We start from the raw sequence: 26,165 nt of genomic DNA on the forward strand, positions 1-26,165 counted from the left end.
TTCTTAGTTATACTATATATCACTTCAGTTTCATGTTTTTCTTGATAAGATCTTTTTGAAGTTAAACTTTCTTGAAAAAACAAAAGGAAGAGAACAGAGGCCTGGGATGTGGAGCCAAAAGACGTGGGTTGCAGCCCTGCCTGCCCTTGACTTGCTGTGCGTCCTTGGACAAGTTACTGCACTGCTCTGAAAGGCAGCCAGCCCCCTGGCCTGCGGAGAAAGCACACACCACCCTCCTCACGCGGGCAGTTACAGGCAGGGCTGGGCCTTTTATTATTGCAGCCTCAGTGGACTGGCTACACGCATCCACTAAGTTTTGATTTGATTAGAGTAAACTGAGTGATTTCTAAAGACATTTTAAAACAGAAGCAAGTGGCTGCTATTATGTGGGTGCAGACCTACCAAAAAGCTGAATTTGAACTTGAAATGCTGTTTCAAGATTCTGTTCATGCTCAGCCTTCTAGACTTTTCTTTCATTCTATCAGAGAAATGCACAATTTAAGGCAATACAGTCGGGCTCTTGCAATTAGAAAGAATGGGTAGAGAAGAGGCAGAGGTAATCATACCTGTTTCCCCAGGAATGACTTGGCCTTATTTTATCTTATTTCTTACTTTTTTAAAGTTCATTCAAGGACATGCTTTTTGATTTATAGAGAGAAAAGAAGGGAGAGAGAGAGGGAGAGGAACATCAACTGATTGCCTCTTGTTTGCACCCTGACCAAAGCTTGAACACATGGCCTTTTAGTTTACAGGACGACACTCCAACCAACTGAGCCACACCTACCAGGGCGACTTCGCTTTTTAATAAAGAATACGTGTAGGGCCACACTGGATTCCCAGCAGACGCGGGGACTTAATCTTCAAGCCACACTCCCTCACTGGAGCTCCCGGTTCTGGAGATTGAACTATGACCTGTGGTTGGCACACACCTGCTGGCGTCACTGTGCCTTCCTGTGGGTTCCCTTCCCCAGGCACGGCCTCGCGGGTGGGCTGTTATCAGAAGTTGAGTTGGTCTGGATGTCCCAAAGCCAACTGTGGCAGGGAGGAAGGTCAGTAGTCATCCCTTCCAGCTATGCTCTGCCATTCTCAGGAGGGCCAGTCCTGCTCAGGGTGGCTGAGTGAACCTCAGGACAGCAGGAGTTCCCTCAAGGCAGTTCTGAATGCTCTGAAGTTCTCATTAACTGTGTATTGTCAATTCCCCAGCGCTGCAGGGCAGAAGCACCTGATTATCCATCAACAGAAGCTACAGCCTGAGAGCTTTTCATTTGCTTCATGATCCAACAGAAAGAGTTCTTGTAGTTACAATGAACTAACGGCCTGTTTGTGCTGCTCAGGTTGCCAGGGTCCATTCTGGAGAAAAAAGTGGGTATGGCCCTGGCCTGGCTGATTAGACACGAGAGCAAGTGAAGGAGCAGTTTAATCTGGGAATCTGGTTCGGTCCACTCAGGGTGGTTCAGTCCAAAAGGCAAGCTGAGCACCAGTCCTGCCAGACACAGGGGGTCCTACCCTGTGAGGGGCTTACACACAAGTGTGGGGGTAGACAGACACACAGATAGAGGTGCAGGTCATGAAGCACTAAGTGGGCTCCGCAGAGAGGGCTGTTCCTACAGAAGGACACAGAGACCCCAAGTGTTCCATGAGGACAGAGGCTGCCACAGGGACACTTAGCCTCCCAGCACCCTGTCCTGCTGGGAGTCCAGAAAGGGTTTCCTAGGCAATGGCTCAGCTTCCTTCAGTCCCATTTTCGTATCCAACGTCAAAACAAATCCTCAAAAGTATGTAAAGATAATGCCTCCATTGTATCATTGCCAGGGTTGAGCCAGGTACTCAGAGACACCATGGAGAAGCAAAAGTGAAATCCCGGGTCCAGAGCTCTGCCCTCTCTTCCCCTTGCATGAGATGGTCAGCCTTCTGCTGAGAGGTCAGCCTTCCAACTCAGCCACCCTTTCTCTGCGAAGCTGGTCCAGCCTCTCCTCTGTGCCCCTTGTACTCAAGTGACCTCTGTCACAGCCATGATCACACCCGGCACATCCTCCACTGCTCTCCTCCTCCCCCCGGACTCTTTAATATAGGATCAGATCTCTCCCCTGCTTGTTGTCCTTGAAGGCAAGGGCTGGTGGCCAGCTCCCGGCATCATGCCTGTCATGTAACAGGTGTCTAGTAAATATTTGTTGGTTAGTGATTTATGGGTACGGTGGTTGGGGGGTGCTGAATCACCATGTACTTTGCGAGGCAGCATGGTCACTGAGAAGAGGCTCTGCCACCCATTGGTGGGGCCACCTTGACCAGTTATTTAACTTCTCTGAGACTCATGTTCCTCGTTTGTAAAATCATGAGGATAACAGCTACCTCACTGGAGAGCTGTTAGCATTCAACGACATGGTGACTGTTAAGCACAGAAACATAGCTGGTGCAAAAGTGTAGCTCGCTAAATGCTAGTTCCCTCCTCCCTTCCTTACCCAACAAATGGCTCAAGGGTGGACGAATTTGAACATCGATGTGGCTAACCAGTGGTTAAAGATGTAGAACTGCTTGATTTGAAAAGCCAGCCCCATAGGGAGTTTTGCACCAGGGACCTCCCTGTATTTGTGACAAGAACACACAGTCATTATTCCAACCTCAACGTGAGAAGCAGTGTAGCCCAGTGGTTATGAACCCAGAACTCGGGAGTAAACTTCTTAGATTTGAATCTCACTTCCAGTGTCAGTTAGGAGGCTTTGGGTAGGTTACGTAACCATCTTGGCCCTCAAGCTGCTTAGTTGAAAGATGGAGGGAACAGCAGTAATTATTATTATGTAGCTATTATTTTCATGAGGATTGACTAAGTTAAATTCTTTAAAGCTGTTAGAACAATATCGAGCATAGGGAATCACGGTATAAGTGGTTGCTAAGCTACTGTTCTTCTTTTGCATGTGTCTAAAACGTTTTATGATTAAATAATTATCAGGTACTCAAATAGAACAATTAAACGTGGGACCTTGAAGACACTAGCTAAGTAGACAGAGCAGGATCTGCTTGGCATCAAGGCCCTTCTCTCACCTTGCTCCATCTCTCTTTCCCCCCCACCCACGACAATCTCCCACAACCATGGTCTACTTTCTACTCTGGTGACATGGTCCTGGCCTCACAATCTTTCCTGGACATGGCCTCTGACAGGTCCCTCTCCCCAGAACCCCACCTCCAAACCACCTTACTCTCCACGCCTTGCTACCCCTTCTCCCTTCCCCTTCTCAGAATCTGGTCAGTGTTACTTCCTTGCTCCAGCACCTTCAGTGGCTCACAACTACTTACCCAGTTACGTTCAGAATCTTCTGCCTGGCATTCAAAACCCCCCTCTTTGGCCTCACCTGACCCGCATTCTCCTTCATTTCTTTTACCTCAGGCTGGCTGACCTGCTCCGCATTCACTGAGAAAGGCCAGTCCTTCTCTATTTCTCTGCCTTTGCTTAGGCTGTTTTCCCCTAGGATCTGTCCCCATCTCCAACCTTCTGAAGTCTCGCTTATACCTCAAGTTCATCTCACACAAGATCTTTTCTTCCTTTGAAACTCAGAGTTCTTTATTTGAACTTTTTTTCTGACAAGACATTCTGGCTGAACTGCTTTGGGATCTTAACATCCTGTCTGTTTTCTCAGGACCGTGTGTCCTGTAAAGCCACTCCTGGTTTAGTGAGACAGATGAGACCCTACTCCTGGAGCAGGGGACCTACTGGAAGGCAGGTGGAAGCACCGGCCCTGGGTGTGGGCGCTCCAGACAAACACGGTGTTCTGATAGCTTCCAAGAGGAGCTCCGAAAGTGAAAGCCTGCAGGTGCCGGGCTGCCAAGGAGCTAAAACAGGCCAAATTCAGGTATGAGAGCTGAACTCAGAGGTCAGACCAGGTGATTCAAACAGAGGGTAAGAGGCTGAACTGGAGACATTTCCTGGGTGTCGGGGTGTGATGTGACCATCCCTGAGAATAAAGAGGGAGTTTCTGGGGCGCGGGGCCAGGCTGGACTCTGCCAGGCCTCCAGGACTAGTATGCGTGTCCTGTTTCCGTCTATGACACCACCGACACTGTGCATGGTGTGGCTTCTCCACAGCACACACAGGAGCTAGCACACGGGTGACGGACCCAATCAGTGTGCACAGGCAGGGAATGAACACAAAGGCTGAGGAAGCACCCAGTGGGCAAGTCGAGGAGAAATGCTGGCAATGAAGGGCCAAGACCGCCATTTCCCTCACTGCTCTGCACAGCTCCTCTCTGCTTCCTCCTCCCCTGGCTCATCACCAATTCAGAACCATCACCAATTCAGAACCAAAGAGCAGGGCTGCAGGGGGCTCGAGTCCTCCACCGCCCAGGGCAGCCCCGCCGGGGAGTCTCAGGCCCCTGCCTGACCTCTAAGTGACCCCTGAGGTCGGAGGGTCAGTCCTCAACATTCCCAGTCCCTGCCCTCTGCTCTGATGTTTGAACCTCTCACACATACAAACACACACACACAAAATACAATGATGACAAACAGTTTTAGACATAATACATGCCTAGCTCTGTGCTGAGAAAGTCACACAAATCATTTCATTTAATTTCACACTAAAATTATGAGATTCTTAAAATTTAGAAAGGAGGAGATTAGGTTCAGAGAAGTTAAGTAATTTGCCCTTAGCCACACAGGGAGAAAGTGGAGAAGCCAGGGTCTGGACCTAAGTCCATGAGACTAAGTACATCAGAGGAGCAGGGTGGTCAAAGGAAAAGTGGGGACCACAAGAGAAGGTTTTTCTTCTGTACATCAGGGTAGGAGAAATTAGGATACTACTCCAGATGGTTTCCAACTCCCTGCTGACAGAGAAAAAAATGGTCTTTTCAGTACAGGCAGGGAGGACTTTGGGCTCGGGTAAAATGAAGGAGTCCCCTCGCTATGGGGACAGGCCTGCAGAACAGATTAAAAGTCCCAGCAGACCTGGCTGCCCCATGATCTTACACCTCGGTGTTGTGACTGGGAACAGCTTTGGAAAAGATCTTTGTCTCTTGGTTGACTTGAATTTAGCCCCTGGCTGTCAGCTCACCTGGTCACCACGGAAGCACCCTGCAGACGCAAATGGGGATAGGCACCCATTATCTTTCCTCCATCCCAGGAATGGGTGAAGCCCCACTGGGAAGTCGCTTTGTCTTCCCAAGAGAAGGGAGGCACCGTGCACACCCACAGTCCATCAGCTTGCCCTGGCATCCCCAACGGCAGCCCTTCACCCCAGCACTGCAGCCTGCCTGCCCCCAGAGCAGGGCTGTGCACCTGGAGGCTGGAATTTCTCAGAAGGCCACCCAGCGAGCCTTCTGCAGGGGCGCACACTGCTCCTGGCTGTGCTGGACAGTGAGTTATTGCAGCCTGTTATCTTCAGCAGCAGGTGGAGGCATCCTGGGCTCCTTCCTGCAGAGCGAAGCCAGGTAATATTTACTGGCTCAAATGAATAAGGTAACCAGTCCTGTCACAGCACAGAGGATGCTTCTCTCACCCAAGGGTCCTTTTTTTTTTTTTTTTTTGCCTCCTTTCTTTCTTCATTATGTTTGTAATTTTGTTTTATTATTTCCCATTGGAAAGCTGTGAAATGAAAATGATGCAATCTACTGCTGTGAAATAATGTCGTGCTCGAGTCCTTTTCCAATAAGCCCCGAGGTTTGCACTGTGACGGCTTCATTAAATTAGCCGGCTCCATAGCAAATGAAAAAGCGCTGGGAGCTTTGGATTTTGTTAATCTGGGTTGGGCTGCCTGAGACCTTAGACCACCAGGGAGCTAGGGAGGTTGGCTCTGCATGCCGGGTGGTAGAAGAGGCTGCCACCCGCTGTTTGCAGTCCCGGAGGCCACCGCGTGCGCACGGCTGCTCGACCTCTGCCATAACCCGCAAATCCTCACTGTGCTCCCCAGCACGCCAGATGCTGCCCTAGGCGTTGTCACATGCCAAGGAAACAAAGCGGTCTCTCTGGGGACACAGTGGACAAGGGCTCAGAGTACGGAGTGGGGGAAGGGGAGAGGGTCTAACTCCCCCTTGGGTCAGCTATGGTGGACCACAGATGAAAGGTGAGAGCCCCCACGAGGCCAGCCAGGACTCAGGTTGCCAGGTGCCTGAGAATCTGCCAGAGATGCTTGCAGGTGAGACGTGAATGCATCACCATCCCTCAGAGTTTATGAACACAGATTCTCTCTTGCTGGGCTCCACTGCAGTATTAAAGATTTCCATTACTGATAGCTCTTTCCAGTTAGCACTTTCAGTATTAAACTCTGTCATTACAAAGTAAAATATGCATGATCTCTAAATCTATGTATATTATAACGAGGTTTCACTGTTATAAATTTGTCTTCTCGGTCCTCCATTTCTGCCTTTGCTGTCTTTTTAAAACTGTAATGTCTGATAGCTGTAGCCAGGGGGTAATTAGGAAATGGTACTAAAGAATCACAGGCTTATTCCCTCACTTACTCACGGAAATGTGTTGGGTGTCTGTACTAAGATATGGGCCCACAGCAGGTGGGAAAGACAGCGGCGACAGCCAATTACAGCACTAAGGAATTTTGGTCTGAGCTGACATGGAAGCCCCCTCCCCCCCCACGTATAAATATTGGATAAAACATAATAAAACAACTTGACATCACAGCTGCATGCAGAGGATGGAAGGAAAAATTCCAGATTCCAAAAACAAGTGGGAATTCAGAGCGGAGTAGAGAGTGAGAGCTGAAAGGGAGTTGTAACCAGACGTGTGTGATCGGGCTGGGCTTCTGATACCCGCACAGAGGCAGACACTGAAGACTGGCCCCATGGGTGGCTATGGCCAGAGGTGGGTCCCGACGTAGGGCTGGGTGCTCGGAAGGGCTGGACAACCCCCACCCAGCTGGGTGAGTGGTGATGGCATGAAAGCAAGAAGACAATTTGGGCAGAGAAAGGTCATCTGCAAAAGATCGGAATCCAAACCTGTGCCGAGCATAGACGTGGGGTCTGAATTTGTATCATCGTCCCACAGCATGGGAAGCACAAATGGGGAAATGAATGTACAAACTGGGTTGAAATCAATGGCACCCAGCAGAGACAAACTCGAACCTTCCCTGAGGCATGCCTTCATAACTAGGGGGCCCAGAGGAAATAACTACTGCTGAAGAGGAGTTCGCAGGCGGAAATTACACAGCACAGAAGAAAATGAAAGGGAACAAGTCTCAGATTCAATATGGTGCCCGCCGGGCCGCCCATGCTGGCCCCGGAATTACCTAGAAACCCCCATTTCCACCCAACTATTCAACACCATCATCACTCCAACTCTCACCCAGACACTAAAGAGCACCTGAGGCCTCTGCCTCTCTCCTTTCCATATGCATGCACCCACATAGGTATACATTTCCTTTCACGTAATTTATATGCCACACCATTAAGATACATAGGAGCCCATACTGTTCACATCAGTTCCCACTAGCCAGTTGTGCTCCCAGGTAAGGGGGTTTCTGTCACACCTGGCCACTTCTTTTTTTTTTAAATTTTTTTTTTTTTTTTTTTATTTATCTTTAGAGGGGAAGGGAAGGAGAGAGGGAGAGAAACATCAATGTATGGTTGCCTTTTGTGCGTCCCCTGCTGGGAACTGGCCTGCAGGGAACCAGCCTGCAACCCCGGTCTGTGCCCTGACTGGGATTCGAACCACGATTGCCTGGTTCGCAGGCCCGTGCTCAATCCACTGAGCTACACCAGCCAGGGCCACCTGGCCACTTCTTCACCTAGCAGGTGGCGAGGCTGCTCCAGGGTGGTGAGTCTTTAAGCTCGGTTTGGAGTCTAAGTCTTGCCAGCACTAGAAATATGAAGAGTATAGGTTCTTTTGGTTTCCGTAGGTTGATGTCATTGGACTTTCACTTTCACCCACAGCCACGGGAGGCCCCCTGAGCTACTTACTCTAAGTTATGGAAGTTCGAACTCAGCGATCAGAGTTGACTGAGGACACTAACTCAGCGTCCACCAGAGAAACCCCGACCACCAGGTCACCCTTGCTTGGCTGTGCGTGTGCAGGTCATAGGCATCCCACAGTGGAGCAGGCTGCTGTCCTAACAGGGTATTATTGTTAGCTTTGTCTTGGATTGGTTGAGGGTTCAAATTGCAACTGTTCTTGCTTTTAAATCACAAATTATTCTTGCTTCACCACCAGCTTAGTGGTCAGAGGACATGTGGATAACTACACAGTTGCAGTGACTTCTGTTTGCATCATCAGAGTTTTTAACTTGCATTTTCCACTACGGAGGCCTTAGGATACATGCCCCTGTACTTGAAACTAGTCTCATGTTACAGGTCAATTATACTTCAATAAATACAAGAAAAGATGCACACTCGGCAGCTCACATGCTGACCATCCATATCTCCACCAGCAGGTTACCCTCCACATCCTTCACAGCCCCGAGTCCTTCTCTGTAAGTGGGAAGTGGTGGGGTGGGTGTTTGTTCTCCTGCCACGTGGATGTTTGAGACAGACCTACAGCCACCTACATGTTGTGACTTTTTAAAGGCAGTAAAATGTAAATGAAGTCACTTTGTTTTGAGCAAGGATAGTTGTTTCAATAATCCATTTAGGAAAACATTCACTGAGCGCTTGATGTGCCTGGCCATGCGCAGATGTGCAAGCAATAAAGAGACAGCTTTCTTGCCAACAGGAAACCCAGGGACAGGCACATATGCAGAGGGAGACAAGGGGACCGAAGGGGACAAAACCAGCTCCTTTAGCTATTTTAGTGTAGTGCCTGATTCCCCTGCTTAGGGAAAAGGGCACTGATGACCCTTCTGTTCTTTCTTCTTAGCAAGACTGAGACTGGCTCAGTCTATGGACACACAGCTTAAGGAGACATGAGAACGTCTCCTTCAGATGTCTATTCCATGGCCTCCCCTCCTTTTCACAGTGGGGACTGAAATAGTTCCCCAAAGAGCCAAATCATAACTAAGGCAAGAGGAGGACTGTGTGACCAAATGCAGCCACATCTACAGTTGGCCACAGTCATGCATTTTATTGGGTTGGCCAAAAAATTTGTTTGTTTTTTTACGTAAGATGGCTTTAGGAGTGCTTAGTTGTCTTGAATTTCATTCAAAGCCATTTTGTTAGCTTGTATGGTGACAGCTGTCATATTAGCATGCATTTAAACAAACTTACGAAAATGTGTAACCCTGTGCCCTTGAGTGTGGGCTGGGCCTACTGACTTGCTTCTATTGAGTAGAATGTGGGAAAAGTGATGGGGAAGAACTTGTGAGATCAGGTTATTAAAGATCTGGGCTTTCCTGGCTTGTCTGCTTTGGTGAAGCAGGCTGCTGCGCTGAAGAGACCTATGTAAGGAACAGAGGGGCGCATCTGACCAACAGCCCCCCGAGGAACCGAACCCTGCCAACCACCGCTGGATGAGCTCAGAACAGATCCCCCCTGCCGCACCTTCAGATGACTGCAGCCCCGGCCAACTCCTGGCTCATAGCCTCTTAAGTCACTCTGGAGCACGACACCCAGTGAGGCTGTGCCTCCATTCTTGCCCCATAGAAGCCAAGAGATAATAAACGTGTGTTGCTTTAAGCAGCTAAGCTTTGAGGTATTTTGTTACTTAGCAATAGGTAACTGAGACTGTAACGAATCTGTATGCAGTGAACTTACCTTGGCTGAGAATGTGCAGGCAGGTTTGGGGAACTTTTGAACAACACAGATTGGTTCTTCTCTTAAACTCTAGTTATGAATGGACACCCACCGGACCTAGAGCACACAGGGAATTGATGCTGGTAAGAAATTCTTTACATTAGTGGCTGCTGACAATAGGGCCACAAGGGCCCACAGAGCCCCCCAGCTAGGGCAGTAACTGGAACCAAGGAGGAGCATTGGAATCAGCTGAGCCTGGACCCCACCCTGGACCCACTGAAGCAGGGTCTCCACAGGCAGAACCCAGAGCCCCCTGAACGGGTACAATTCCCCAGACGATACGCACAGACCGTGTACTCAGGGGTAAGGACCACCAGTGAGTACCTACTCCCCAAGTTGACATAACAGGACATGAAGGGCCAGAGAAGTGACAGGTCTTTCTAAGGTCACACAGCATGTGGGTGGCAGCCAAGGTGTCCCACCTCCCTGTGCTCTGCTTTGTCCAGCTGCCATAAGGCCCTATAGCCCCCAGGCATCTACTCAGTAGAGAACTTGGCCCAGTCGTGGGCTAATCCAAGTAGAAACAAAATAAGAGACACACAGAACACTTTTTTTAAGTTTCTTTATTTGTTTAGAAAACAACTAACCTCCACTCTTCAAGTTTCAGTTCAGCCCTGGCCTAGTGAGTGACTTTTCTCTCCAGCCTCTCATGTAAGCAAACACGAAAACTTCCCATTAGATCTGTCTCCAGACACAAATCAGGGGCAGATTGGGCTGGGACTGGAGCTTCTCAGCATTGAGAAGAGGCGGGGTCTGCCTGGGAGCTCCACTTGGCTTGTAACTTTTCCTCCATCCTCCCTGAGACAGCCGCTCCTGCCCTGCGGGGGCTCTACCTGCACCTCCCAGGCAACAGTCACAGGCAGCTCGCAGCCCAATTTCCAGTCTGCGTTCCTCCGGGGAAGGGCCGCCCCGCAGTCCCCACTGGTTCCAGCACGGGTCCTCAGGAACTCATCATGTCCCAGTGCTGGCTCATGAGTGAGGACTCACACGGGTTGACCACGATTTCCCTGTCGTTCTCAGTGCCATCGCCAAACATGTCTGTGTCTAGGCAGAGGTGAGATGCCACATGCTCGATATGGGAGCCAGTCTTGGTCCATTGCTGAGAAGACGGAGAGGAGAGAGGATGAATCAGATTCTCTGGCTGAGGCCAGGTCCTAGCAATAACATCAGGAGGTCCGGCGGAATCAGAGGCCGAATCAGAAACGTTTAAGCATGCAGCTGGAGTCCCCTGGAGACGACTTCACGGTCTCGTGGAGAAATAAAACCGCAACTAATTGCTTTACCAGGTATTGTTGTTTTTCTTTTTTTAATCAGATTTTTAAAAAAGTAAAAGCAAAATCAATATGTTTGCTAGGAAAACTCATTAGAAGGGAATAACCTTCCAAGCCATAGGCCAGAAAATGTGAAGCGAGTTAGTCACAGAAGCAACCAAAGAAACGATCCACACTCAGTGTCTGCATTGGCGTGAAGGGTGGGAGCGAGGCAGAGGATGGCGATGCAAGAGGGGTGGGGGTGAGGGTGGGGGGGCCTCCTGGGCAGCACGTAAACCTCTGCCCCTCCAAAGTGCTCAGCACATGGGGGGCCCCTGAGCACAGAGTGGGGGGTGGGGCATCTCATGCTGCTGCTTCCCAGAGGTCACTTTGCATGACCAGCAGGGCAGGAATGGACATGTGTTGGGAAATCACCGCTGACCATAGGCCATGGGCCATGTCAGTTAATTTCTCTAAACAGCTACCCTGTGTGGTTGAGCATCACGGACTCCATTTCCTAGAAGGAGCTGAGGCTCAGAGAAATCCAATAAGCTGCCATGGGTCACACAGCCAGTGAGACATAAACGGACATTTGAATCTGAGTGTCCCTAGTGCCAGCAAGCAACTGGCAGGGAACTGAGTGGAGCCAATACCTTGCTGCTGGAGGAATGGAACATGTGGTGTACCCAGAGTACTACGGGCCTGGTGGGCATCCTGCCAGAGCACAAGGCTCCCGAAGGCAAAGGCTTGAGCCTTGCTCAGCCTGTGGTCCCGAGGCTTTGGCCCGGTCCTTTCCTGCTCTGGGACCTAAGGTGGGTCTCGGGGCAAGACATGATAGTACAACATATACATACACACTGGGGTCCGGCGAGGTCAATAGACTTCCATGTGGCAAGCTGACCACTGCTGCTGACCTCACGGAGGGCATCCGAGGCAGCACTCCACCCACGTCTGAGCCACAAGGACCTCTTTCTTATCAACACTCCTCTTCTACAGGTTCTCTCTTTTTCTGCATACGAGACTCAGACCCGCACAGGCCATCACATTTTGTAGGCAGCCACGCCCTAGGGCAGACCCACTGCGCACTTACCTGTTTATCATCTCCATTCTTGCAAAGGACAAGAACCACTGGGGCACCAGGGAAAAAGGTGATGACCGACAGGCACAGCTCCTCCTGGAGGATCTGCTGGGTATATGTGAAGGCCCAGATCTGGAGGGGCAGAGGCCAGGAAGCACCACATTAGGATCCTTGGAAGAAGTCACCACTGGTGGGTACTGCTGTGCCCATGTGTGATAATATAACGCAGCTTGGTAAAAAGCACTGGGGGGCAGGGCTAGCAGAAACCATTTGTCAACAAGCACCAATTGGAAAATGCTACTGAAGAGCCAGCAGGTCATGCTCCTGCTGAAGTCTCTGTCCCCACACCCCAGCCAAGCTGCATGGTCTCTGATGTCTGTTTTGGTAGGTGTCTGCTCTCCACACTTGATGTTTCTATCAGCTCCCTGGCAGGTTGCACCGTTCAGCTGTCTTCAGAATGTCCCTTCTCTGAAAAGGAGTCTAAATCAGTGTTGTGAGAACACGGGAGTTATGACAAGAGGCAGACAGAGGGACAAAGTGTCCTGAGGGAGCTAGTGGGAGAGGAGCGTAGAGGGAGTGAGGAAAGGCATGAAAACTAAAATCATTCCGGAGGGCGCATGCACACCAGCACTCCCGGCAGAATAGATCACTCGGCCCCCCCCCCCCCCCCAGGTCCGGCAGGAGAGCAGCTGAGAGGCTGGATGGACAAGCAGAGTCCTGACGACAAAGGAAACGGCTTTTCTATGCGGCTCATTAGGAGCCTGCTCCTCAGCACTTCCTCCAAAGTGCCAGAGATGAGAGTCCAACTAACTGCTGAAAAAGCCACATACTTTCTAGTTCTTTCATCAAGGGGTGAAAGCGCTGCCATAATAATATCAAAATGTGGACCTTCCAGAGGTTTTGCCCAGGCTGAAAAATGGGGAGACTTGCCCTGTGCCTTTATCATGGGGTAAAGAGGACAATCTCTTCACCTCCACTTCACCCCTGCCAACCAGATGACCTTCAGCCTCTGGACCATGCCCCTCAATGGCCACTCTCCTTGGCCAAAGAATGAAAAAAGGGTCTCTTATCAGGCCAGCCTGCCCGCTAGGACCCTGTGGCTTATAAGCTGATGCAGTGTTTACCTGCCTCGTGCTCTCCACCGTCCCCTGCCCATGGCAGCCACCTCCTAGCCCTGGTTCTCCCCCGACCTCCACTGTCTGCTAACATCTTTGATGTCCTTCCATGGCTTGGCTTGTTCCTCTCCCTTCCCACAGGCTTGGGTCCTTTTGCTGTCCCTACAGGATGCTGACTGCTGCCTCTCCTGATCTGGGACCTTCCTCTGTTTCTCACACCTGGATGGGGCCACCAGCCCGGTGGGAGCCTCTGTCCCCTAGGATTGGGGTATGCCTGTGAACTCTCTTGTCCCTTCTTAAGTTGCTGGTGTTGGGAGAAGACCTAGACGAGAAAGTACTCCCTGGGAAGTGAATGGAAATATAGATGAAAACGCACGGGCGTGACTTGAGAAAACTTGGGGCCTGGGGTTTTTTTCACTCTTCCACCTACTTCCAGATCTATATATGTTTGATTTTTTTCATAGTAAAACATTGTAAAATGTACTCCTTAGGACAGATCATGTTCTCCTCTGACCTGTGTACGTCGCCACTCCACACATACCCTGCCTTCCTCCAGAATGAGCAGAAAGGGAAGAGGTGTCTGTGTGTAGAGAAGCGCTGCAAAGCAGGGATGAGACCGCTAACAATGGCTAGTGCTTATGGAGCCCTTACTGTGAGCCAGGACTGTTCTGGGGGCTTTACATGGATTAACAGGATTCTCACGAAGATGGAATTAGATAGTTATTATTATCCCCATTTTACAGATGGTAAAAGTAAGGCTCAGAGAGGGTATCCAGAGTCATGTCCTATTAAGTGGCCCCTGCACATACTCTTTCCATCAGCTCAGCTATTGCTGCTGTTGCTGCCAGAGTCATGGCTGGTTCTAGAACCCTTTTATTCATTTAATTACGGAACATGTCTGTGCCTGACATCCTCTCCCAGGTTGTAAATATTAAAGCTATAAATCAACTCCACTTTGACAGAAGAGAGCTGGCAAGAAATTCTTCTTCTTGGCCACTTCCCAATGGGAACCCCTCCCCAGTGAGGAGGGAAGCAAAGGTCACACCCCATTGTCAGGACTGGGGAGGGGGCAGACCAGAGAGTAGGGCCCTTCCCTATCATTGGTGGGAAGCGGGCATGTAGTAATGGAGGCCACACTCGGGGGTCTCCACACCAGACCAGGGGACTCACAGAGCTCTGGCTTCCGGCCTGGACTGCCCCCTTTTCTTCCCACCCCTGGCTCTGTCCCCCATGGTGAACTCCATGTCGGCATGTCCAGACTTGGTCACACCCCTCTACATGGTCCCCCTTGGGTCTGAGGGTGTGTGCTAGGGACACACTGTACCTCGGGAAGGCCAACCCAGAGGCAACATCGACACACGTCCTGAAATCAGACTTGGGCTACTTGGGTGAAGGATTCGGGATTCCATCTTTATCATAAAGGTGGGAGAAGGGCCTGGAATTTGTGCGGAGAATTCCCTGCTCTGTTGTAAAAGGAGATAAAGGCCCATGGCCCAGCTTCAAGGGCAAGGCTGCCAGGGAGCCATGATGGACCTAGGTGTACCCCCCCACACAGCTGGCAGTGAACTGTGCCTCAGCAATTTACCAATCACCCTGCAATTATCTTATCACCACCCTAACCTGGCTTTCTACTTTTACATGAAAAGCATTAACTGGTTCAACAACAACAACTTTAAAAATATACCATAATTTCTGATTTTCAACTGGTATGTCACAAGAATTTTTAAGACATGCAATACCTCACTATTTAGTCAGGGGCACAGACCTCTTTTCCCTTAGATTGTCAAATTAAAAAAACAGCCAAGACAACAATAGCTATCTGGTGTGAATGCTCTGTCTGGAACCATAGAGTCACATCTTATTGGTCACATAGCATAATAAGGCTGCATCTTATTGGTTAATTCTTGGTAGCAGTAATTCTTATATAAAAGTATAGGCACCTGATTTCTTAAAAAGTCACTTTGAAGCAAAAAGGATAAGTAATTACTATTATTTTTTTAAATTAATCAAAATTATACCTATTTTTTGTCAGATTGCCCAAAAAATTTTTTTGGGTGTGCTGTAGAATTTTAGTAATTAGTTTGTGCCATGAGATGAAAAAAATTGAGAAAACACCAACCTCAGGCTTTGAAACCTGAAGTGCTGGGGTTGGTGCTGGGGGCGAGTCCTTGACCTCTGAGCCACCCCATCCACAAACCCCTTTTGGGAAGGAATGCACAGGATACACCCCTGGGGCTGGTGTTTAAGGAAACCACCCCAAGACCCCAAGGGTCTTGCACAGATAGGGATTGAAGCCTTCTCACTGAATGGACTTTCCACTAGCTGGTGCTTAACTGGCACTGAAATAATTTGGCCTCTCAATTTCCCAGAGGAGCACTGCTCGATGGCCACGTCCGCAGGAGAGGGGGCTGGGGAGCAGAACACAGGAGCGGGCACAGGAGCAAGGGAAGGGCTTTCCAATTCCCACCCTGTAGCCGGTCAGACTTCCCCAGAACGGCCGGTGATGAATGAAGGGGTTTATTAAACAAACCCCGGAGTCAGAAATGGATTTAGGAGGGCAGCAGTGGTTGCTCAGACTGGCCTGGACTCAGTTGGTAAGTGCTGGGCCCCTGCTGATGGTCCCATCAGGGGGACTAGCTAATTCAGACCCCCCCCCCCAGAGCACACAGGCACAGCCATACCCATGGAAGGAAACCGGAGACTATCCTGGAGGTGGTGTGGGTGGCCTTGCCTCCTTTGGTAAGGGGCTGGGGAAGAGGGGGTTCTCTCCTGGGAGAGGGGAGCTGATGATGGAGCAGGATGGTCCAGAATGGACAGCCCCGAGGCCCTCTGCGCTTGGAGGAAGTCCCTGTAGACAGCCACTGCGGTGGGAGAATAGACTGCCTGGCAGCAGGCACAGGAGACTTCTCTCTAGTAGGTGCACATCTGGCCACAGCCGTGAAATCTGGGATGAAACAGGCAACAGCGCCCCGCTTGGGGCCTACAGTCTTGTACTGGATGGAGAAGCACATCAGAGATTTTCTCCAGAGAAGATAACTGAAGGAGCAAAGTCCTGAGAGGGGCCTGCATGAAGATGAGTTGGGGTACAGTGGCTGAACTTAGAAAGGTCCAGGGGCCCCTCTAGGAGGCCAGAAACAAGTGGTCTGGGGCCACAGTTCTCAAGGGGGAGATTTTGCCCCTGCCCACCTTCCCTGAAGTCATTTGGCTTTGGAGACATTTTTTGATCATTACAACTAGTTACTGGCACCTGGTGGGTAGGGCCAAGGATGCTAACCATCCTACAACGCACAGGACTGTCCTCATGACAAAGACTTATCCAGCATAAAGCATCAATAGTGCTGAGGTTGAGAAACCCTCACCTAATTTTAAGGGCTCGGTCTTGGAGGCAGCTGTTCTGTGTCTGCACCCTGCTCTGATATTACTATAACCCGGGAAGCACTGGCCAACTTATCTGAGCCTCACCTACTCCATCTGTGAGATGGGAGTAATAATGGGACATAGTTGAGGTTGAAGAATACAGTGATACATGTGAACACACTTAGCCCGGTGCCCGGCCCCTGGTACAGTCTCCAGGAACAGTGCCTTTAATGACACGTGGGAAGAAGCAGGGCTGGGTGAGAATACAGAAACAGTGACGCAGAGAGAAAAGTTAGGGGCTGTGTTTTCATCAAAGCAGACACACAGCATTTATCAGTGGGGGTGTGTCTCCCATTCAAAAACCCTCCCGTGTGGGAAGCAGTACACAATGGAGAAGAAACACTGAAAGCGAGGCAGCATCGCTGCTTATGCTGTGCTTGGATGGCAAACTGGCTCACTCGGAGCTGACAAGTCCCGTATAGGTACTGCACATTCATTGTCTATTTCATCGTCATAGGATTCTACCTCTGGGAGGCAGGAACAATTTAATGGAAGAAAACCTGTTACTGAAGTCAGTGTTATTTTGGGCAATGCAAGAAGCAGACCTCAGGGTAGGTGGCGAATGTGGGACCTCCTTGGTGAGATGGGATCTGAGCTGAGAGTAACCGGGGTCACCAGGTGGCCTTGAACCTCTAAGGCCACACCGGGCAGCACACTAGTCCATCGAAGACTCCCTTGAAGCGGTTCAGATAAGATGTCTGGAATGAGGTAGTGGGTTCAAGTGAAACTTGAGTTCAGCTGACCTATTGATGCACCTAAAGCATCACCCAAATGCACCGACTTCCCGGGGCTAGAACCCTGGCTCACCTGCCTATGAACCCTTGTAAACTTGGGTGAGTTACTTAAGTCTGCATTGCAGTTCTCTTACATAAAAAAAACGGAGACAGAGTCAGCACCTACTGCAGAGGTCGCTGTAAGGACTAAATGGGTTAACACATAACCATGTCCAGAAGGGTGCTGGCTATAGTCTGCACGTTGACTATAATGATGGAAAAGAGGAAGAGATGGCCCTAGAGCATAGGGGGCAAACACAAGGCCTGAGGGCCGAGTCCGGCCCTCTACCTGGTTCTATCCACCCAGCACCTGGTTTCTCTCTGGCAGCAGCGCTGAGCTCTAGCTTAATTGTTACAGAGTAGTTACATTTACACAGTCCTAAAATTACATTCGACCCTTTGAAGGTAACTACGAGGCTGATGTGGCCCCTGGTGAAAATGAGTTTGATACTCCTGCCCTAGAGGTTTTGCTTTAGAAATCTAAAGGAAATCTCCCTTTGCTTTGACTCCCAGGAGATGCTGGAGTGGCAGTTGCAATGGGTCCACTCCCGAGAGGGTGTTGAGAAAACTCAGGGAGGAAGGGTGGCATTGGGTGGGACAGGTGACATGCTGGCAACCTGTCCCACTGGCAGACTCACCGAGAGGAACCAGTATGAGTCTGGGTCTGGGGAAGAGCTTTCCTCTTCATCTCACTGTGCCCCGGCCCCGGCCCCAGCCCCCACCTGGATTCCCAGCTGTCTGCACACCTGCACCACGAGCCAGAGGCCTGAAGTGCTGGGATCCAGGTAGAAGAGCACACTCAGAAGTTTTTCACTGACGTGGTTTCCTTGTCTTTAAATTGGGGTAGCAACTAGATTGGTGCATCTGTCTTCCTTCTAGGGAATCCAATACATATTTTTCTAGGGAAGCCAATAAAGTTAAAAGGAAACTCGGTAACCCGGAGGCTGCTCAGGCTTCATGCGTTTACAAACTCATGATGTATCTCTCTTGCCTTCCACCTAAGGCATCGGTTTGCTGATGTCTTCAATATATACTCAGATAAAACATTTTGCTCCCAAGGTTGACGAGTCAGCCAAGAAGGGGAGGTAAGGCAGGGCGAAGGACGAATGGAGCTGGGGGTGAAGCAGGGACACAAGCCAGCATCAGAGCCAGAGGACAGCCATGGTTTGAGAGTCTCCTTTTAACAATAAGGACACCCACATGCCTGGTGACACATGACCTGGACAGTGAGAGGCCAGTGGGAAGCAGAACTCAAGAGCTCTTGGCTTTCACAAGCAGCGATCGTTCACTCCAGACATCTAGGACCCAAATGGCTCAAGTCTAACTTCAGGATGTGTGTGGATGTCTCCTCTGGGTTGGCCTTCCCGAGGTACAGTGTGTCCTTAGCACACACCCCCAGACTTAAGGGGGACCATGTAGAGGGTGTGTCCAAGCCTGGACATGCAGACATGGAGTTCACCATGGGGGACAGAGCCAGGGGTGGGAAGAAAAGGGGGCAGTCCAGGCTGAAAGCCAGAGCTCTGTGAGTCCCCTGGTCTGGTGTGGAGACCCCCGAGTGTGGCCTCCATTACTACATGCCCACTTCCCACCAATGATAGGGAAGGGCCCTACTCTCTGGTGTGCCCCCTCCCCAGTCCTGACAATGGGGTGTGACCTTTGCTTCCCTCCTCACTGGGGAGGGGTTCCCATTGGGAAGTGGCCAAGAAGAAGAATTTCTAGCCAGCTCTCTTCTGTCAAAGTGGAGTTGATTTATAGCTTTAATATTTACAACCTGGGAGAGGATGTCAGGGACAGACAGCTTCTGTGATTAAATCTGAATAAACGGGTTCTAAAACCAGCCGTGATTCTGGCAACAGTAATAACAGCAGAGCTACAGCATGGAGGCTGGATTTTCTAAATCCACCTCCATCACTGACTGGCATGTAACCTTGGATAATCTCTTTAGGCCTTGGTTCCATCACCTGTAAAATGAGGATAATAGTAATACAGTAGTCCCTCCCCCCTTATCCTTGGATGGTACATCCCAAGACCCCCAGTGGATGCCTAAAACCTTGAATAGTACTGAACCCTATACAGACTATGTTTTTTAAAATACATGCACACCTTTTCACTTAAAAGGAACACTTTATGGCTTCTCTTTGGCATAGCTGAATTACCCGTATCACATTCTTGTGCTTGGGGGCCATTACTAAGTAAAATAAAGGTCACTTGAACACAAGTGCTACAATTCTGTGACCTTGGATCTGATAACACAGAAAGCTACTCAGTGACTAAAGGGTGGGGGGCAGAGACAGTGTGGGTGTGCTGGACAAAGGGATGACCGCATCCAGGATGAAGTAGGATAGCCCTAGATTTTTATCACACTGCTCAGAATGATGTGTAACTTAAAACTTGTGGATTGCTTATTTATGGAGTTTTCCTTAATATTTTTAGACCATGGGTAACTGAAACCATGGAAAATGAAACCGTGGATAAGGGGGACCACTGTACCTACTTTATAGGGTTCTTGTATCACTTCCTTGAAAGGGCCTCTCAGAGAGAAAAGGTGGGAGCAGGAAGGAGGGATGTATGAAGGGCATCCCTTCCACTGTGAAGGGCAGAGGGGCAGACACGACTCCTTCCAGATAGGCCCAGAGGCAGGTCAAGAAGAGAGATAGGAGGAAAGAGGCAAGAACCCCTGGATGTCATGATGCATTAGCAGAAATGGGTGGGAAGCAGAAAGACAGGCCTGTGAGTTTATGCAGAAAGGAGGAACAGATACTGAAAGGAAGAGAAAGGTGCCACAAGTCAGTCCTACAAGGTGCACACATGCACATACATGTGCACACATGCACACCACAGTTGGGGACCAAAGTGGCCCGGCCTTTCATTTCGGCATCATCACAGCTAGCAGAGAACATAGATGTCTGCTGAATGAGTGAATGAATGAATGAATTCATTAATGAAGATACAAATTTGTGAATCAGTGAAATAGAGAAGGTTGCCAAAGCTGGAAGCATGGATAAAATCTCTAAGAAACAGCTTACAGGGAAAAGAGCAGTGACCCGAGATTCTTGGTGAATATTCACTGTAAGAGTTGGGAAAGAATCCAGTCAAGAAGAGAGAGACAGGGAGAATGGAAGTGCGGGAGAACCAGGACCACGCAGAGCCAGCACAGCCAGAAGGGGAGTTTACGAGAGGGACGTACTTCACTGCATTCAGCAGGACAAATGTTACAGAGGTTGAAGCCGGCCATGTATTTGTCGGTGAGTCTGTGAAGAGCTATTCCATCATCAGAATGGAGAGCACTGGCCCACAGAACGTGGGGATGCTATGTTGGTGAATCGAGTAAGTCACCAGGCAACCTTTCTGAGAGGGGTCAACATGCCTCCTCCAGACCTGGGGGAAGCAGGAAATAGCAGAGGACAGGATGGGGGTGAGCAAGAGCCCTCCTCAGAGACAGGGGTAGTAGAGGATGGTAATGGCTTTAGCAAGTCTGATGTCACTACCTGGAAGTCAGTCAGCAGAAAGATTCACAGTGGGCTGGAGCAGCGACACTCAGTGACATGTGTTTCTGTTTGCATTTCGTACTTGGGGGGTAGCTGTGCTACCTGCCCTGCCTGACCCAGGCCACACTTACTCCAGCGGGTTGGTCACCGATGACATACTCATTAAACTGCTAATTTGATGGCAATTTCCTCTGGGCACGACACTGTCTGGTAAGGTGTCCTTCAGAGAAATCCCGTGCCCTTGGAAACTCAGCTATGTGAACCCAGCCTCACACCGAGGGGAGTCAATGCTTCTCCTCCTCTGCGGCTGAGCTCCGGCTATAACTGGACACCTGGTGTCACATAGAAGCAGGAGACAGAGGCTGAGTCCATGCACATGTTTGCAAATCCCCAGCTGGTTCCTTACCTGGGACTTTGCGTCCTCGCCTTTGCTCTTGACACATGGGCTTAACTTGAGGTTGTAGATCTCTGGGTTTTTCTGCCTTTGAGACTCCAGGCACTTCTGCCTCTGTCGGATGCTGCCCTTCTGGATGGAGGAATCCTTGGGGACTCTAGAAAGAAGCCACGGGAGAGGTGAGAATCTGTGGCTCCTGGGATTTTTATACTAGCAGCTAAGAGGTGGGGGCGGTGCTTTGAGAATGGCAGGGGCATTTTTTCCTGGGCTCTGCTGGGGAGAATACCCTTAGGAACCAGGCAACAAGGAAAGACCCAGGAGTCACAGGTCAGATGAAGCTGGAATGGAGCCAGCGGCTGCCCGTCTATGTCCTCGGGTAACATCGGGGGTGGGGGGTGGCAGTCAGACCCCAGCAGCTGAGAAACACTGCTCCGAGCCAACCTCAGTCCCTGATGGAGCTGATTAGTGTGACTCCTCTTCTGGTGTCGGGGGTCAGAGGGAGCTCACTGGACTCCTCAGACCGCTGTCTACTTAAAAGCCCTCATCCAGTTGCTGACAGGCTGTCCCATATCCAGACCAAGTCAGTGGAGGGCCTTTCCCGGGAGCCACCAAAGGCTCACGCAGTAGGGAAGATACCTGAGCTCTGGGTAGACATTCTCCAGGTACCACTTGAAGCTCTGGCAGCGCAGCTTCCTCCTCAGGTCCACTCTGCTCTCAATGCTGGGGGTGAACAGGAGGACAGAACACAGCGTGTCACAGGCAGGTGCCAGGCTGGGCGGCACAACACACAGCCTGTGCCCATGCTCTGCGCCCACCTCTCTCTGGAGGGTGCTGAGAAAATTAACCGGGAGAGATTTCCAGAGCCCCAGGCAGAGCTATGAAAACACTGAGTAATACCTCACAGTGATGCGGTAATGAGACCAAGGGCTTGTGCTTTAACTTCGAAATGGATTTAGGGGGTATTTTTTGACTTTTCACTGAAAACGAGGCTACAAGGACAGTCAGTGTGTTGTAATAATTCACCATTGGGGCTCTGCGTCTCCTTACTCACACATCCCTCTTAGGATTTTGCAGTTGAAATACCACCCCGGACCACCCCAGCCTCAAAGAATCCTCTTCTTTGATTGGTTCCAGGGCCTCATGATCTAATTGTTCATCAAATATTTATTGAGCACCTACTATGTGCCAGGCATGTGTCCAGTGTGAGATATAGTGATGAGCTTTTGAGTAGTAGAGAAAGGTCATGAAATAAGTGATCCCAACCTGATGTGGACAAGGGCTGGGCAGGCACAGACTGTGGGAGTGCCGCAGGGGTGCGCCCTTGCTTGGCAGGTCTGGTGGTCAGTGTAGTAACCCTGAAGGAAGAGTGGATGTTACCTAGACAAACCAGAAAGCGGGTGAAGCAGGTTCCCTAGTAGAGGCAGGGGACCAGCAGAGAGTGATGCATATGAAGTGAGAGGATGTGGGCAGGAGCAGCCCTGTGGGAGGTGAACATATGTGTATGTGCAAATATATGTAGGGAGGGGATGGAAGAGGGGAAATGAGTGGGACGAGAGACAAAGATACACACCTACGGGGTCTTGTGAGGCGAGGCTCTGTGGAGGAGGTGGGACTTTATTTTTAGGGCAATGGTGTCATGGATGGGTTCTGAGCAGAGCATAATGTGATGATGTTTGCAATTTAAAAGCATCTTATTGATAGCAAATGGGTCTGATGGGGCAAAGCTAAAGGCAGCGAGAGCCATTAGAAGGTGGTTGTAGAAACCTGGCTGCTGATCGTGATTTCAGGTAGGAAAGTGGGGGGTGGGAATGGAGAGAAATCACACGTTCAAGTCCCTCCACTTCTCTCCATCTGCACCACCAGTACCCACCTGAGTTCCATTTGCACCTGTTGCTCCTGGACATCTACACGGAGAGGCCCTGCTCTGTCCAGCCACGCCTCCTGCCACCCAAGCCCGCACCAGGTGCTGTCTTACCACCACGACTTTTTATATAGCACTAACTACAGTTTGCCACCAGACTCTAAGCAATACAGGGACAGGGATGACATTTTTTTTTTAATGCTGAATATTCAGTGTTTAGCAGGGACCTGGGTGCTCAGTGATGCCAGGATGTAGTGCTTGTTTGGACGTGAGCTGGGAGGGAGGAGTGAAGGTGGACACCCAGATTTCTGACTTGGGCCAAAGGATATAAGGAAGAGCGTTCACTGAGATGTGGAACAGGGGATGAGGAGCAAGTTTGGGTGCCAAGAGATGAGTTTGGCTGGAATTTGAGTTGGAGGAGCCTGGGAGACACCCAGGCAGAGACGTCTGGTTGATACTTGGATGTAAGGGACTGGAGCTCAGAGGAGAGGTCCAGGTTAGAGACAGACATGTGAGTAGCAGCAGCATTGAAGGGGTGGCTGATGCCAGAGAGACTGCATGGTAAGAAGGTGGCTGTGATAGATCCTCATGGAAGACTGACATGTGAGGGTGACAATGGAAAACTGAGGCTGAAAATGAGACAGCTAAGGTGGAGCTTGAGCAGCAGAACTAAAGCCAGGACAGTAGTTACTGAAATCCAGAGACCAGAGGTGTGCTGATAGTGGGGGGTGGGGAGAAGACTCATACTAATGGGGTAACAAGAGAAATCAGAGGGGGAGGGGAAGGCAGCTGTTTAATGAAGCTTGGCTTTAAAGGAGGAGAGGACAGGGTGCAGGTAATGAGCAAAGTAGGACTGAAGGAGAGTTTGGTAGTGTTTCCTTTCTTCCTCTTCCTTTTCATTCCATTCTGAAGATGGAAGACACTGAGTAAGTGCAAATGCTGGTGGGGGCCATGCAGTGGAGGAGGGAGGAGTGATCAGGGAGAGACTGGAGACACATGGAGGGCCAAGCCCCCTGGAACAGTGGTTCCCACATTGTCTGCACTTTAGAATCGGGGGGCGGGCGGGTCTTTAAATTAAAAAACCCGTGCAGCCCAGGCCACACCCCAGATTACATCAACCCTCTGGGAGTGGAGGCGAGGCCTCCGTAGCTTCCGAAGCTCCCTAGGTAATTGCAGTGAGCCGGCTATTTTGGGAACCACCACCCTCGAACCTTGCTCCTGGGGTCGAGGTCCTCTGACTAGCAATGCGGTATCAGCTGGGAACTTATTAGAAATGCAGTCCTACCGAACCGGCATGCACTTTTTAACAAGATCCCCGGGAGATCTGTGTGCACATTAAAGTTTGATAAGCTCTGAGCCAGGAGGCAGGAGGAGATGAATCCAGGCTGTGGGGACTCAATAAATGTTGATTTATAAGTGCGTGCAGGAATGAAAGGTGTGTCTGGAGTACAGGTAGAAGGCTGGCCTGCCCCAGCAGGAGGCAAGCCGTGTCCTCTGGGATGAAAGAGACAGAGAAGGATGCTGCAGATACAGTGAAGTGTATAGTTTGGTTCATCTTAGGAAGTAAATGCCATCTATGTCATCTATAAAACAGATGTCATCTGTTGTGAGTGACAGGAGGGGTGTGGACTCAGTGGCTGGGGAGAGCGGAGAAGATTTAAAAGGAGCTGGAGGGGAAACGCTGGCCAGGAGAGGGAGCGGGACCAGTAAGCATAGTGAGGGCCTCCCTGAGGCTGATGGCTGCAGTGTTAACTGTTTCAGCTGGTAATTCCCAGGACCACTGGGCAGCCTGTGCAGAGGGGAGGAAAAGGTATAGAATCGGGTTCATCCAGGGTTGAGAAAACTTTGCCTGGGGTGTTGATGGAGGCACAGCAGGGCTACAGATTTGAGGACATCTTTCAAGTCCTCCATTTAAGCAAGAGAACAGAATCCGAGCAGGAGAGAGAAGGAAGTAAAGAAAGGAGAGGTGGATGGACATGGCCAATGAACTGGAAGTTTGGTGAGGACAACGATGACGGCCTTGGGAAGCTCTGGGAGAGAAAAGTGAGGGATGTCATGGGTTAATGGCTTCAGAGATGCAGATCATTTTGTCAGGGTCTGATTTAACCCTCTGGAGCAGTGATGGGATCGGCCTATGAAGGGTAGGTTGCAAAAATCCCACCTACTCTACAGCCTCAGTCTGACCAATGAGTGACATTAATATAGCAAAAAGTCATTGGCTGGCCCCGCCCCCCAGAGACAGGTAACATAAACAAAGCTGCCACTTTTCCCTGCTTGAATCAGCTTTGGGCTGGGGAATGCAACATCACGTAGTTTTAGAATCAGACGGGTGTGGTTTTGGGGTCTTGTCCCCTTTTACAGTGGTGTGATCCAGGACAAGTACCTTAACCTGGAGAAACCTCAGTCGTCTCATTGTGAAACAGGTCATTATACCCACCTCTTACAGTTTGGGAAGTGCTAATCAGACAAGTATCTTCTGTAATGTCATCTGGCACTTCGTGCCTTTCCCCTACGAAGCTGGAACGCCACTGTAGGGGACATCTGTGTGACACTGTGCCTCCCAGGAAGGAGCAGGACTTGGGCTTGGGTGACTGAGAACTAGGAGGGAGGCACTCACTCCAACGTGCAGACATAGTGCTATGGTCCCATAGCCCAGCTTTCTGGAAAGAGCTGGGAATATCAGTCCACTGTACAAAGACAGCCCCATGGGAGCTGGTGGTCAGGGTTGCCAGGTAGTCATTCCACACAAGCTGCCCAAAGCCCTGCACACCCAGAATGGGGCAGGCACCACAGGGCTGCAAAAGAAGAGTAGCCACAGCCTGGGGCCTGGATGGGCTTGGTGGCTCCGAACAGCTAAGTGACAGGCCCTTCAGGACCCGTCTGCCTTGGGCCTGTGAGCTAGGGTCCTTCTGGACTCTCTGTGCAAATCAACCAGAAGGGCACTTACTTTCCGAAGGGCCTCTCCAGAGCAAATGGCCGGGCAGCATAATAGTATTGCCTGTATTCATCCATCCATACTTCAGCTGTCCGCTTGGTGTTCCTGGAGTGGGGGTGGAATGGGGGTGTCAGGGAGGTGTTATCTGAGAGGACACGTGACATATCTAGTTAAGGCGCACACATGTGAGCAAGTTGG

General features: G+C 50.3%; 1 protein-coding gene across 1 annotated transcript in view; it reads right to left on the minus strand.

The window, feature by feature from the left end:
* Positions 1–10,516: 10,516 nt before the first annotated feature.
* Positions 10,517–26,165, minus strand: part of GALNT14 (polypeptide N-acetylgalactosaminyltransferase 14) — a 191,244-nt gene continuing 175,595 nt past the window's right edge. Inside the window, exons 11-15 of the mRNA XM_053667053.1 lie at positions 25,980–26,072; positions 21,808–21,891; positions 21,184–21,328; positions 11,997–12,116; positions 10,517–10,755 (exon numbers count right to left, since the gene is read on the minus strand). Of these exons, the coding sequence (XP_053523028.1) occupies positions 10,597–10,755; positions 11,997–12,116; positions 21,184–21,328; positions 21,808–21,891; positions 25,980–26,072 (601 nt within the window). The 3' untranslated portion in view covers positions 10,517–10,596. The remainder of the gene's footprint in view (positions 10,756–11,996; positions 12,117–21,183; positions 21,329–21,807; positions 21,892–25,979; positions 26,073–26,165) is intronic.

The sequence above is a fragment of the Artibeus jamaicensis genome, unplaced genomic scaffold (assembly GCF_021234435.1).
Source record: "Artibeus jamaicensis isolate MK-2021 breed Jamaican fruit bat unplaced genomic scaffold, CSHL_Jam_final contig_465, whole genome shotgun sequence".
Taxonomy (NCBI): Eukaryota; Metazoa; Chordata; class Mammalia; order Chiroptera; family Phyllostomidae; genus Artibeus; species Artibeus jamaicensis.